The 13,183-nt window shown below is 34.5% G+C and overlaps 1 protein-coding gene across 8 annotated transcripts in view; it reads left to right on the top strand.

Moving 5' to 3' along the window:
* Positions 1-13,183, top strand: part of LOC126750933 (tyrosine-protein phosphatase 99A) — a 519,418-nt gene that overhangs the window by 29,671 nt on the left and 476,564 nt on the right. For all 8 annotated transcript variants that reach the window (XM_050460777.1, XM_050460776.1, XM_050460775.1 and 5 more), the window contains exon 2: positions 5,803-6,511. In XM_050460777.1, coding sequence (XP_050316734.1) covers positions 6,391-6,511 — 121 coding nt within the window. In that variant the 5' untranslated portion in view covers positions 5,803-6,390. The remainder of the gene's footprint in view (positions 1-5,802; positions 6,512-13,183) is intronic.

Raw genomic sequence — 13,183 nt, 5'->3', positions numbered from 1 at the left:
TTTAGCTTCGTTGCAACCGAAGTTAACGTTTTTTCTTGTTTTAAATTGAAAATGGGCGTGGCGTCGCCCACTTACCATATCTCAGGAACTACTAAACCGATTTCAATGAAATTCGGTATATAATATTTTCTTAACACCCTGATGACATGTACAAAATATGGGTGAAATCGGTTCACAACCACGCCTTCTTCCAATATACGTTTTGAATTCCATCTGATATTCTTTGTTAATACGAGTTATAAACATTAGGAACCAATGATGATAGCGGAATAAAACTTTTACAAAAATACGGTATTTGAAAAATATGTAAATGACGGATAATGAAATCTCGATTATCACTTTATCATTTGAGTATAAAATGTTCGGTGACACCCGAACTTAGACTTCCTTACTTGTTCTCATTAAAATAGATTTCTGGATATAGTGAAATAATGGAAACGAATCAAAGTCAACTAAAACGAAAACAATTCACGTCTTTACACTAGACAGAGAACACTAGAAAGAGTAATATATAGATTTTGTATAAAGTCAAACAGTCTGAGTGGTATAAGTCAAAAATGTACAGAGACGCTTGATAGGATCAAGCAGGCTTACCCAGATGTTGCTTTAGAAAGAAGTGGTGTGTTTCGGTGGCACCAGGCTTTTTTGGAGGGACGGTAAGAGGTCGCTGTCGTCCTCGCCCAAAAAAAGGAAAGAATGAGCTAATCCAAAGTGAAAACGATGTTCATTGACATCAAAAGCATCGTCCACCATGAATTTGTTCCTCCTGTACAAACCGTCAATGCCAAGTCTTACATGGAAGTTCTCAAGGGACTCAAACAAACGGTCAATCGGGTCCGACAAGTCATCGCAGTCGATTGGAAGTTGCCCCGGCTCACACCGCCTTTATTGTGAACAGCTACCTAAATAAGGCCGGCCTGTATATAAGGGGTAAAGTTTCTTCGCACAGCCAAATTAATTTGGTACATTAAGATTATATTTGAGAAACCAATTTTTGCCTTTCGCACTCGATCAGCGATAGGCTGGATTAACGATCCGCTGTTATATTTGCTTGTGTTCTTCATTTTATATTATTTCCTGATTATTAAATTTATGAACTGATTGCTATTTTATCAATACACCAAATATATAGCCCAAACAGCAACCGTTAGTGTTAAACACAGCCAAATTTGTAGTCTGGACAACAACCCGCAGATTTGCATTCCAGTTTCAACTCAATTGCATTTCGATTAAGAATTATTGTAGGAAAATAAGATTTTTTTTGTATGGTAAAGTGATCCAAATTAGCTTTAATCGAGCAAAGAGCCGGTTGATTGATCAATTAACTCCTGTGGGAAAAAGCTATAAGAGACACAAGTTCGGCATAAGTTCACATTAAAGTTAAAGAATCCGATTAATTTTAAAAGTTTGTCCAATTTTTAAGCCCTATAAAGTTATATGAGGAGTGAAGATGATTATTACCTGATTTTATCAAATTTCCCAGAGATGTTAAATAAGTTTATATTCACCAAAGTTTGGTTGATTTGGGTAAAGCAATTTCGAAGATATGTACATTAAGCCATTTAAAGGGCGATGCCATGCAAACTTTTAAATAATCTGTAGTCTACAGCTGTATCCTACCATTATGATCCCTTGTAATTACATCTCATATATTGGGAAACTAGCCAAAAATATATTAATTATCTTCCTATGTTGATCCACAATCCAGCTAAGACATTGTCAAATGCTTCGAACATATTGCCTGGTTTTCGTTCTATAACCGCTAGAAGTCAACAGGGTAATTGTACTCTTGTTTATTGTGCATTCGATCTTCCAAATGGTCCTTTTTTCTACCTTAGAAAAAATTTAAATCGGTTACAGACTAGATTCACTATAAGGTCTACTCCAATAATTTTAAGGAAGTTGACTATAGTAATATGTGCTCTAGATTTACCTTTGTTTCGTATGTAAAAAAGATTATACGAGTAGTTGCTGCTGTTTAACCTTTTAATGGTGTCTTCATTCACCCACGGCTCCTGTATTATGCTGATGTCTATGCCCCTCTCGATTATGAGGGTTGTCAGATTCGCTGTAGCACTCTTCGAGTGCTGCAGATTAATCTGTACGCATCTTAAGTTATTGGGCATTCTCGGGTTTCTTTGATGCCCACATTCCTTAGAACTGGCTGACGTCGTCGACCTCTTCCGTGTCGTCTTCGTCAGCCGCTTTGTCGCCTTGGAAGATTTTTAGCCTGGCCTTGTGAATTCCGAAGCTGATTTTATAGTCAATCTTCTTCAGAGCCTCAATGGACTCATCGCAAATGGCCACCAGAATTGGTCTATTTGCTTTGTTCGGTTTTTCCTCCTTGATCAGCTGCCACTCATCTATACCAGGTATAGATTTGTTTTGCAGCTTGATGCACGCCAGGAGTTTTTCGCCTGGCTGCTCACGAGATCTCTTCGGTACGTTCCTGGCGGGTATAAGCCTCAATTGGAGGCCTTCAAAGGCGTGGCTGATTTTGCCAACACTACCCGTCAGGAAATCTAGAGAGACCTGGTCCGCGCACTTGATGACTCTGTAACTCCTGAGGGTCTCAGAGGAGTCAAACTCCGGGTGAGAACCCGCAGGATTGTCGAGTACAAAGCTTAGCACCATACTCGACAATCTGACGTCGATATCCACCCGCCTATGATGGCCACTTGCAGGCTATCCCTGGCTACATCGCAGAAATGCCTTGCCGTTGTTGTACTGCTGTGTTCACCTTCACTCTGACTAGGTTTTTTTGGGCAGAGTTTCTTGTAGTTCTGTAATAGGGCGATTCCTTTTTTGTGAATTGCTCTCTTGTTCACTCTCATATTCCTCTACTATTGATTTGAGGCGCTTTGTTTCTGCCTCATCAACTGGGGTACCGGCTGCCTGGTCTTTGGCTATCTTTCCCAGTATGAAGACTGCCCTCTGGTACCGGTTTTTCCTCAGCTGATTCTGGGATTTCTTGCGCTTCTTTTTGTTTTCTCTTTTAGCCGCCAGTGCACTTTGGTTGGTGCTCATTACAGCTTTGTAGCTGGACGCTTCCTCCCTTAGATTGGCTGTTTTCGCTGCTGTATCTACCTGTATACTTTGACTGGTATGTCCGGCAGTACTTTTACTCGTCTCCTGGCTGGAGGTGAGTAATTCGTCCTCTTCCGTTATAGGATTCCTATAAGTCATATCGTTCCCTTTTGTCGTTGCTGTCGTCGTCAATTTGGTCGTTGTTGTTGCTGTGTTGTTTGTATCGTTCATATTTGGTCCCACGAGTAAGCCGGAAAGGGTTGGTCACTCGTCCGCAGAGCCAGTATGCATATAGAAGGCATTTATACCTCCGACCTCGCCCGGGCATCGGAGGGGACCGTTCGCGATTAGCTATTCATTACCGCCCGCTGACCATTCAGCCATCGGCACGGGTACCTCAACACCTTGGCTTAGGGTGGTGCTGGTGCGGGCATCCTCATACTTCACATTACTAGATGGGCGTAAAACCTGGGGCTTATTCAACCATATCACTATTCTGCTAATTATGAGGTGTCCCTCTTAGTTCTTAAGAGCAGAGTGCGTTATCTTTGGGATGCACACTTTACTATTACTTAAGCCCCTTCGCCACGACAAGGCGACCGACATCAAAGGAGGGAGTTGTATGAAGTTTAAATATTTTTCACTAAAAAATACACGAGTTTGGTATTGCATTTTTTCCAGCTGTACATTTCGTTTCTCAACTTTACCCAGGAAGTAGAGACAAGACACGATAATTTCTTGTGACTTTTGAAGTGGTTAAATGGGTTTACGGGTTTAAAAAATATTATATTATTAAATTCTACAACATCTCTAGCATATTGTTCCAAATTTTCAAATTGATCCTAGTAATAGTTTCGGAGATACAGTCTTGAGAACTTGTGCGCTCGAGGCTAGCTAGGCTAAGTTCGCGGTCTTTAAATGCGTTTTTCACGAAAATTTGTTATTGAAGTCGGTTTGCAAGACTTATAGAGAACTGCTCAGTCGTCCTTCATGAAATTTAACACAGGTTTTTGAAATAAATTCTTAAAGACTTAAATTAATGATTTTTTCTGTTACACTATTTGAAAAGAAATGTTCCGAATTTTTCAGAGAAATTTAAAAAAATAAATCCAATTTTCATTTTTTTATACTCGTTTAAGTTCTAAACAATCCTGTTGCTCGAGGACCGAGTATTATATTTTTTGTTCACATAACGGTTGTTTGTTTGTCCTGAAACTAAAAAATTCTCAAGATATAGGGTTATATATACAAAAAGTGATGAAAAATGAGTTAGAGTCGAAATCCGGATGTCTATCTGTCCGTCCGTCCGTCCGTCCGTCCGTGCAAGCTGTAACTTGAGTAAAAAATGAGATATCATGATGAAACTTGGTACACCTATTCCTTGGCTCCATAAGAAGGTTAAGTTCGAAGATGGGCAAAATCGGCCAACTGCCAAGCCCACAAAATGACGGAAACCGAAAACCTATAAAGTGTCATAACTAAGCCATAAATAAAGATATTAAAGTGAAATTTGGCACAAAGGATCGCATTAGGGAGGGGCATATTTGGACGTAATTTTTTTTGGAAAAGTGGGCGTGGCCCGCCCCATACTATGTTTTTTGTATATATCTCGGAAACTACTATAGCTATGTCAACCAAACTCTATAAAGTCGTTTTCTTCAGGCATTTCCATATACAGTTCAAAAATGGAAGAAATTGGATAATAACCACGCCCATCTCCCATACAAAGGTTATGTTGAAAATCACTAAAAGTGCGTTAACCGCCTAAACAAAAAACGTCAGAAACACTAAATTTTACGGAAGAAATGGCAGAAGGAAGCTGCACCGAGGCTTTTTTTAAAAATTGAAAATGGGCGTGGCCTCGCCACTTATGGACCAAAAACCATATCTCAGGAACTACTTTACCGATTTCAATGAAATTCGGTGTATAATATTTTCTTAACACCCTGATGACATGTACGAAATATGGGTAAAATCGGTTCACAACCACGCCTTCTTCCAATATAACGCTATTTTGAATTCCATCTGATGCCTTCTCTGTATAATATATACATTAGGAACCAATGATGATAGCAGAATAAAACTTTACAAAAATACGGTATTTGAAAAATATGTAAATGACGTATAATGAAATCTCGATTATCACTTTATCATGCGAGAGTATAAAACGTTCGGTGACACCCGAACTTAGCCCTTCCTTACTTGTTTCCTTTGCTTAAGTTCTAAGGGGTTATCCTGCCAATGAGGACGTATCTTTTTTCGAGGGCAGAGTTTCAAATAATTTTTTTTCAGAAATTTCAGAATTTCTTTGTTTATAGTGTTTGTTTGTAACAATAAAAAATTCTAACAAAATATTTTATTTTTTAAAAATGTTGTTGAAAAAATGCTGTTTTTACCCAAGAAAGCCAATGCAACCCCTTAATTAGAATGAGCATTTATAGTATATGTAATTAGTGACAAGTGATATGTGATATGTGATATCACATGACAAGTGACAAGTTATATATGTCAAGTAGTAACATGTGAAAAATTACAACTGACAGATGAAAAAGTGGTGGCAAATTACAGTTAATTTATGAAGTCCTTTCCCGAAAGTCAGCCGTGCTGCCACTGCAATCAACATTAGCAAATTATTATTGACAATAGATTTTTTAGCAATAAAATTTTTTTTACATTTTTTTTCGTCATTTAAATTTTGCGTAAAAAAATTTAGAGAATATAAAAAAATAATCACATATTATATTAAAATATTTTTCTCTATCGATTTACTTTCAGGATTCTGAGAACTTAACGGAAAAAAACGCATTAGCAATTAAATGAAATGCCATTCATAAAAAGTTGTTGTAATACATTAAACGCCTAAACAGCTTATGTGAAGCGAAAAACGAGCGGAAGAAAAGGCAAATAAATTAATTTGGCAAATACGATTACAATAATAGGAGGAACCATTAGATTACACAAAAAAAAAAAAAACAACAAAAAGTGAAATTCGAGTAGAAGCCATAAAAATATAACAAAAACAAACAACTTAAAACGGACACTGCCACAAATAACGCCAGCACAAGCCGGAGCTACAAAAAACGGTGGAAGTGGAAAACAAAAATAAAAATTTAAAAGCAAAAAAATAGATTTCACCTATTCAAGGAAGAGGCATTTTAAGTGCCCACTCAAGTTACTTTGGTGGCCAACAGCGAACCTCGAACAGCAACAACTCCCAGACTCACACACAAAAGCTGCCAGAAGTACGCAACAGTGTGTGTTTGTAAGTGCCGCATGTGGGTGCGTGAGCGTGAGTTGCCACTTCGCATCTAGCCAATAGCCAATTGAGCAGCAACAAAACGTCGTTACAACAACAACAACAAGATGACGCTACGCATTTCGGCGAAATATAAAAATCATCTCGGCCTCATCATTTATGGTTTTGCTGCGCTGTTGCTGCTGCTGACAGCAGCGCCGTTGGGCAGTCAAGCGGGCCGCATATTTGGTGAGTGAACAGTTACAACAAGAACAATAATTCAATTTTAACATTTTATTTAAGCATTTTTCTGCTAATTTTTCGCTGCTGCTTTCTGCCTCCTCACCCTACCGAAGTACTCTACCCACCAGTATGTTTACTTTTCGCCGCTGCTGTACTTATTAAGCTACATATATACATATGTACATATGTATATGAAGATGGTATTGCGTCGTTTGTTGTTTGTGTTCCTAATTAACTTACAATTACAGCGCGGAATTTTTAATTAAGTGTTCAATTGCGTGTGATTGTAAGGCGGTGCGCACACGCACACGAACACCGGCGTGACTCGTGCGCCACCTGCTGCCACCGCAATGAGTCGCTTTACGTTCTATTTAACAGGGTCTATTACTTTCGCAAAACTTACATTTAATTTTGGAGCCTCAGTGCCAGTCGCAGTGTGGGCGTCACTCGCCACCTCGCCCACTCTGCAAATGCGCTTATGTCAGGAGCTTTTCTCACTACTTTGTGGGCTCTTCGGAGAAAGTTCATTATGTGCTTAAGCGCCTTTAAATATGTGTTGTCATTAAATTTGCATAAAATATTAGTGGTGACACATAAGAAATTATTATTTATGATAGAGCGTGATGCCTCTAGGAAAATTTTTAGTAAAAATTTTAGTAAACATTTTTAGAAATTTATTTTTATGGAAGAATCTCTGCTGTATCAGTATTCATGGTGGGAGGAGAAAGCACACCAAGCGCTTTTGAAAAATCTCAGCTCTTTAGAAATAATTTACTCGTGGCGTTCAAGCAAGATTTCTGTCTATTAGATAGACATTATGGTATAATTACGCTCAATATTTCCCAAAAGCATTTTAAATCTCACCAAGTTGCAGCCACAATAATTTTTGGGCTTCTCTTATTAGTAAAAAACAACAACCTCTTTAAAAGTCCTCGAAAAATCGATAATTATTTTGAATTACTTGCTTTTCAAAGTACTTATTGGTCATCCTGATCTTGTCATTATTTTATGTTGTACTTTACTTGTCCAATATTAACATATAATAAAGTATTAGTAATTAAAGTTCTTTGTCAAAAATGATAACCGAGTTTACCAGTCTACCTCAGATTACGTAAATAAGTAACCAGCAAGTAATGACTTCTGATTAATCCCTTGTAAAATTATTACTGGTAAAAATATTAGTAAATTTATTGGTAAATTACTAGTAAAATAACTGGCGATTACAAAGAAAAATTACAAATTTCAAATTTCAAATTACAAATTACAAATTACAAATTAAAAATTACAAATTACAAATTACAAATTACAAATTACAAATTACAAATTAAAAATTACAAATTACAAATTACAAATTACAAATTACAAATTACAAATTACAAATTACAAATTACAAATTACAAATTACAAATTACAAATTACAAATTACAAATTACAAATTACAAATTACAAATTACAAATTAAAAAATTACAAATTACAAATTAATAAATTACAAATTACTAATTAATAAATTACAAACTACAAATTAAAAATTACAAATTATTAAATCACAAATTAATAAATTACAAATTACAAATTACAAATTACAAATTACAAATTACAAATTACAAATTACAAATTACAAATTACAAATTACAAATTACAAATTACAAATTAAAAATTACAAATTACAAATTACAAATTACAAATTACAAATTACAAATTACAAATTACAAATTACAAATTACAAATTACAAATTATAAATTACAAATTACAAATTACAAATTACAAATTAAAAATTACAAATTACAAATTACTAATTACAAATTACTAATTACAAATTACAAATTAAAATTACAAATTACTAATTACAAATTACTAATTACAAATTACAAATTACAAATTTCAAATTACAAATTATAAATTACAAATTACAGATTACCAAATTACAAATTAAAAATTACAAATTACAAATTAAAAATTACAAATTACAAATTACTAATTACAAATTTAAAATTTCAAATTACAAATTACAAATTACAAATAAAAAATTATAAATTACAAATTGCAAATAAAATTACTTCTCATCTCTTTTATCCTCAAATAGAAGAGAATTTGCTTCATATTGTCCTAATTATCTAATCTACTGGGAGCTCAATTTACAATCTGTCAATAAAAGTTAATTGCACCATACTGTACATAAATACTCCCACATTCAAACGAAACAGTAAAAAAGTATTAATTACCATAATTATGGTAATAAATGCAAACTACCTTGGAGCAATTCTGCCATCGAGATAATTAAGATATTTTGCATGCATAATTTTAGGAGTTAAACAGTACTTATAAATTACGCAATATTGTTGATTTGACAATTACCGTTACGTACAAAGTAGAAATGTATTTAAAGCAATGGCGATGCGCCTAAAATAAAGCAATAAACCTTGAGAGAGCGACGCCAAATGCATAAAGACTGCGCACAAGTTTTTTATGCAAAAATTTTTGGAACACACTTAAGGTTACTTTTTGGGAAATTTCGTGGTGAAATTCAAGATTGAAAAGGAAATTTTGTAATAATGTGTAAAGAAAATGCTTAATTTAATTTGTATCTAAAAAAGGTTGCAAGCATTTGAAACACAAAAACACTAAAATGCAGCACTCCAACTTTTCTCGATCGCCAATTGCCTCAAAAAATGTTTTTTTTTTTTATTTATTAAGGTCTTAAGCTTGTAAAAGTAAATTAAAATGGCCGACAGACACATGTTTTCGAAGGAATGCAATTCCTTTTGTCACTTTCACGTGAAATACATGTACTAATTTGGCCCTGGCGCGCGGCAAGTGCTGCTGCAGCATGGTGTAGGCAACAAAAAATGGCAGCGGCAACAACAAATCGCCGCAAAACAACCGCAGAAATTAGGCCAAATGTCGGCGCAAATGCTGGACAAAAAGTGTCCAAACATAGTAGGCGAAAACAACAACAACAACACCAAAAACAACAACCATAACGACAATTAACATCAGCCAGTGGGTGCAAGCAAGCAGAATGGCGCACAAACAAAGTTGCACAAACGCTGCAATGGCGCCATAATGAAAAAGGCACAGCGGCGGCGCCTAAATGCAGGCAAGCAGAAAAATAGCTACAAAAGCGGCAGAAAAAATATTTATTATACATGTAACTATTTTCATGTCTGTCCAGTGAGTGTGCAAAAATGTAGTGCAGAAAAATAACGCTCTTTTTTTTTGGCTGTTTGTCGGTGTTTGTGTTTGTGGGTGTGTATGCTTGTGTGTGCACACAGCAAACATATGCAATTTGTCCTCTGCTGCAGCGTATTGCTACTTAAATACTTGCTGTTAAAGTAAATTTCCAGCATTTAAGTGCGCTTTGCACGTTCTCGCCCACAAAATGTGCAATTGCACTTTTGCTTTTTGTTTTGCCATTTTTTATTGCTTTTCCTTTGTACTGCATTTGCACTGTTAGGCCATTTGCTGCATTTGATGGGGTTTTTGCGCTGCCACCACTTGCTGTTTCTATTGTAATCGTTGCAGCAGATTTTTTTTCATTGACTTTTGTTTAATTTATTGGGTATCAACATGGAAGTAATTGAATTTTTTCGCCGAACTCAGACAAAAACACACAAACTCACATATATGAGAGCTAGAAAAAATTAATGATGAATGTGTTAGCAAAGATAAATAATTTTTATGGCATAGGTTACGTGGCGGAATTAATTGTTTAAAATAATTGTATTGTAATTGCAAGTAATCAAAATGTGGAAATATGCTACTAATTAATCAAGAAGTTATAACAAACAACGATGAGTGAATGCGCAGCATGTCAGTAAAAATAATTGAAGCGTTAAAGCTTAAAATTGAAATAATAAATTAAAAAACTTTGCATGACAGAACTAAAACTTTGCTGAGACTGTTTTAAGCAGTGAATTATTAAAATTACTTTTAGAAAAAAATTCAAACAGGTGGCAACCCTTCTGAAAAATATACTCCACAGAAATCAATGCCAGATTTGCTTCGAGGCCCTTATTTCAATGTATTAATTTCAAAAATATATTTTTTGTAAGAAACACTAATAAGGTGGCAACGCTCTCTTTCACAAAGCTGTATATTTTAATTTGTTGTCTACATTACACTTATTATTAATTTAAAAAAATATGCTTTATTTAACAAATAATAATACGGTGGCAACACTTCTCAAGAATACATATACATACATATACAATTAAAATCAATGGAGCATATGCTAGATTGCCAATATTGCAATATTAATTATTTCAAAAAATTATCTTTGTGTATATAAAGGTGGCAACGCTCTCCTTCAAAAAGCTGTATTTTTTAAAATGTTGCGCATATTATAGTAATTATTAATTTTAAAAAATATGCTTTACATAAAAAATTATAACACGGTGGCAACACGTCAGAAGAATACATATACATACATACATATACATACATATAATAAAATCAATGGAACATTTGCTAGATTGCCAATATTGTAATATTAATTAATTTAAAAAATATTATTTGTCTATATAAAATAAAGAAAGGTGGCAACGCTTTCCTTTCATAAAGCTGTATTTTTTTAATTTTGCCCATATTATAATGATTATTAATTTTAAAAAATATGTTTTATAAAAAATATAATAATACGGTGGCAACTCTTTCTAAACACATAGTAATTTTAAAAATTAAAATAATTAATTTCGCAACATTTTTCAAGAATTTTAAGAATTTACAAATCTGTTGCTGCAATATTCATTAATTTGTAAATTTATTTTATTTTAAATATTAAACATTTATTATTTATTCATTTATTCCACAGGAATCAATAGTACATTTTCTAACTTTTCCATATTATTCTATTTGTTAATTCTAAATATTTATTTTATATTAAAAATAAAAATAAGGTGGCAACAGTTCTCCTTCAAAAAACTAAAAATTGCTAAACTTAATCTTCGCTTAACATTTTTTATTAAAGATTCAAACAACGTAGAGGCCAAACTAAAATATTCCTGTGTAAGGTTGTGGACTCAACTTAGCTAAGACACCTACCTTTTTCAACTTTTAAACGTACTCTGTAGGTCGCAGAATTTCTCACTTTTTTCACTGTTACCTTTGTTTTTATTTTCAGCTTTTTCTTGGTACAAACTGGTCGATGTTAGCTATATACTTCTCTAAACTTGTATCGGCTTCTACTAGGCGGTATCGAAAGCTTGTGCTCGTTACACAGAACCCTAGTGGAGCCTAAAAGCATCAGATTTCTACAAACTTAGTTCACCTCGTCCTCTATTGGATCATCTGACTTATTATTTCATGAAAAAATTAGTTTTCATAAAAAATATGTACATGAAAAATAATTTCCGAGGCAAAACAGAAGCAAATTTTCAAGAACCAATTGATGCTTCCGACATATTCCTTAATGAAAATTGTTTGTTATTTTCTAGATATTTCTGTCGCCATCTATAAGTTTGATTTCGAAGCTATAAGTCCATATAATTTTAGGAATAAACTTTTGTAAAGAGTGCTGAAGACTACCGTTCGAAAGAATACTTTCTTTTTCTGATTGGTACACTAAATGTTATTTCAGCTTATAGGCCTCCTTATAAGTGATCCCAAAACAATTGCGATGCTTCTTTTAGGATCGCATAACATTTGGAAAGTATGGAAAGTAATATAATTGAATCATCTCATATGCTAAAGTAGTCTGTATCTAGAAGAAATACATACTTTTGGACTTTAAAACCTTTTATTAGTCAAACATTCGGTAAACATTAATAAATACAAATTTTTTAGAATTTCGAAATATTTCCAGCCTCCTAATCGGCAAAAAGTATGCAACGAAAATTAAAATATCTTACCAGCTTACGAGAAGCTGCGTAGAGCGTAGGCATAGAGTTACAAAATGTAAGCGCCCACGATAAGAAAACACAAACATAAACTGACAAATATAACGAAAAACCTCTTAACACATTTTAATACACTTAATTACCGTCCTCATTAATGACATTAAATTACATTAACGGTAATTACATAACATGAAATGTAAAAAAAAATATTTTGCACTAAAATTAATTGAAGTTGAAATGTTTTTTGAGCGCCAAACAGCGAGCAGCAATTTTGTAATCTATAATCTAACGGTATTTCACACCAAGCATATACGCCGCTAATGAATGCATATATGTATGTAGGCATGTGTGCTTGCGTGTGAGCTGCGAACACTCTGCACTAACCATTGGCCAGCCGGTAGTTGGTGTGAGGCTGCTGTGCAATCAAATTAATAAAATCACTTAAGCCCATTACAGGTAGTGGCGAAAGCATACACACATATACACAGACTTGCATAAGACCCAAACCACACCAAAACGGTGGCATACACACACACACACACACACAGGCGCACAAAAAGGCTTGCGATGCGACACTCTCTAATGCAAAATTTGCTTGCGGCGTAAATGTAAATTAAACAAAAGCAAACTTTCCACTCACACACATACTCATGCTTTAATCACCTGTACGTGGCACATACAACCATGTTGCAAGTGCTTCAACGCTGTTGTGAGCGTTCCATTGAAAGCCCGCTCTGCACTTGGCATGACTGTGGCGGGCGGAGGAGCGCCCAATATTTGCACGGCTGCTCGACTAATGAATAATTAAGCATTTTTAGCAATGATGCGACACAGTGTTTGCT

Source organism: Bactrocera neohumeralis, chromosome 2 (genome assembly GCF_024586455.1).
Source record: "Bactrocera neohumeralis isolate Rockhampton chromosome 2, APGP_CSIRO_Bneo_wtdbg2-racon-allhic-juicebox.fasta_v2, whole genome shotgun sequence".
Lineage (NCBI taxonomy): Eukaryota > Metazoa > Arthropoda > Insecta > Diptera > Tephritidae > Bactrocera > Bactrocera neohumeralis.
The sequence above is the reverse complement of the archived record's forward strand: the minus strand, read 5'-3'. Positions and strand labels throughout refer to the sequence as shown.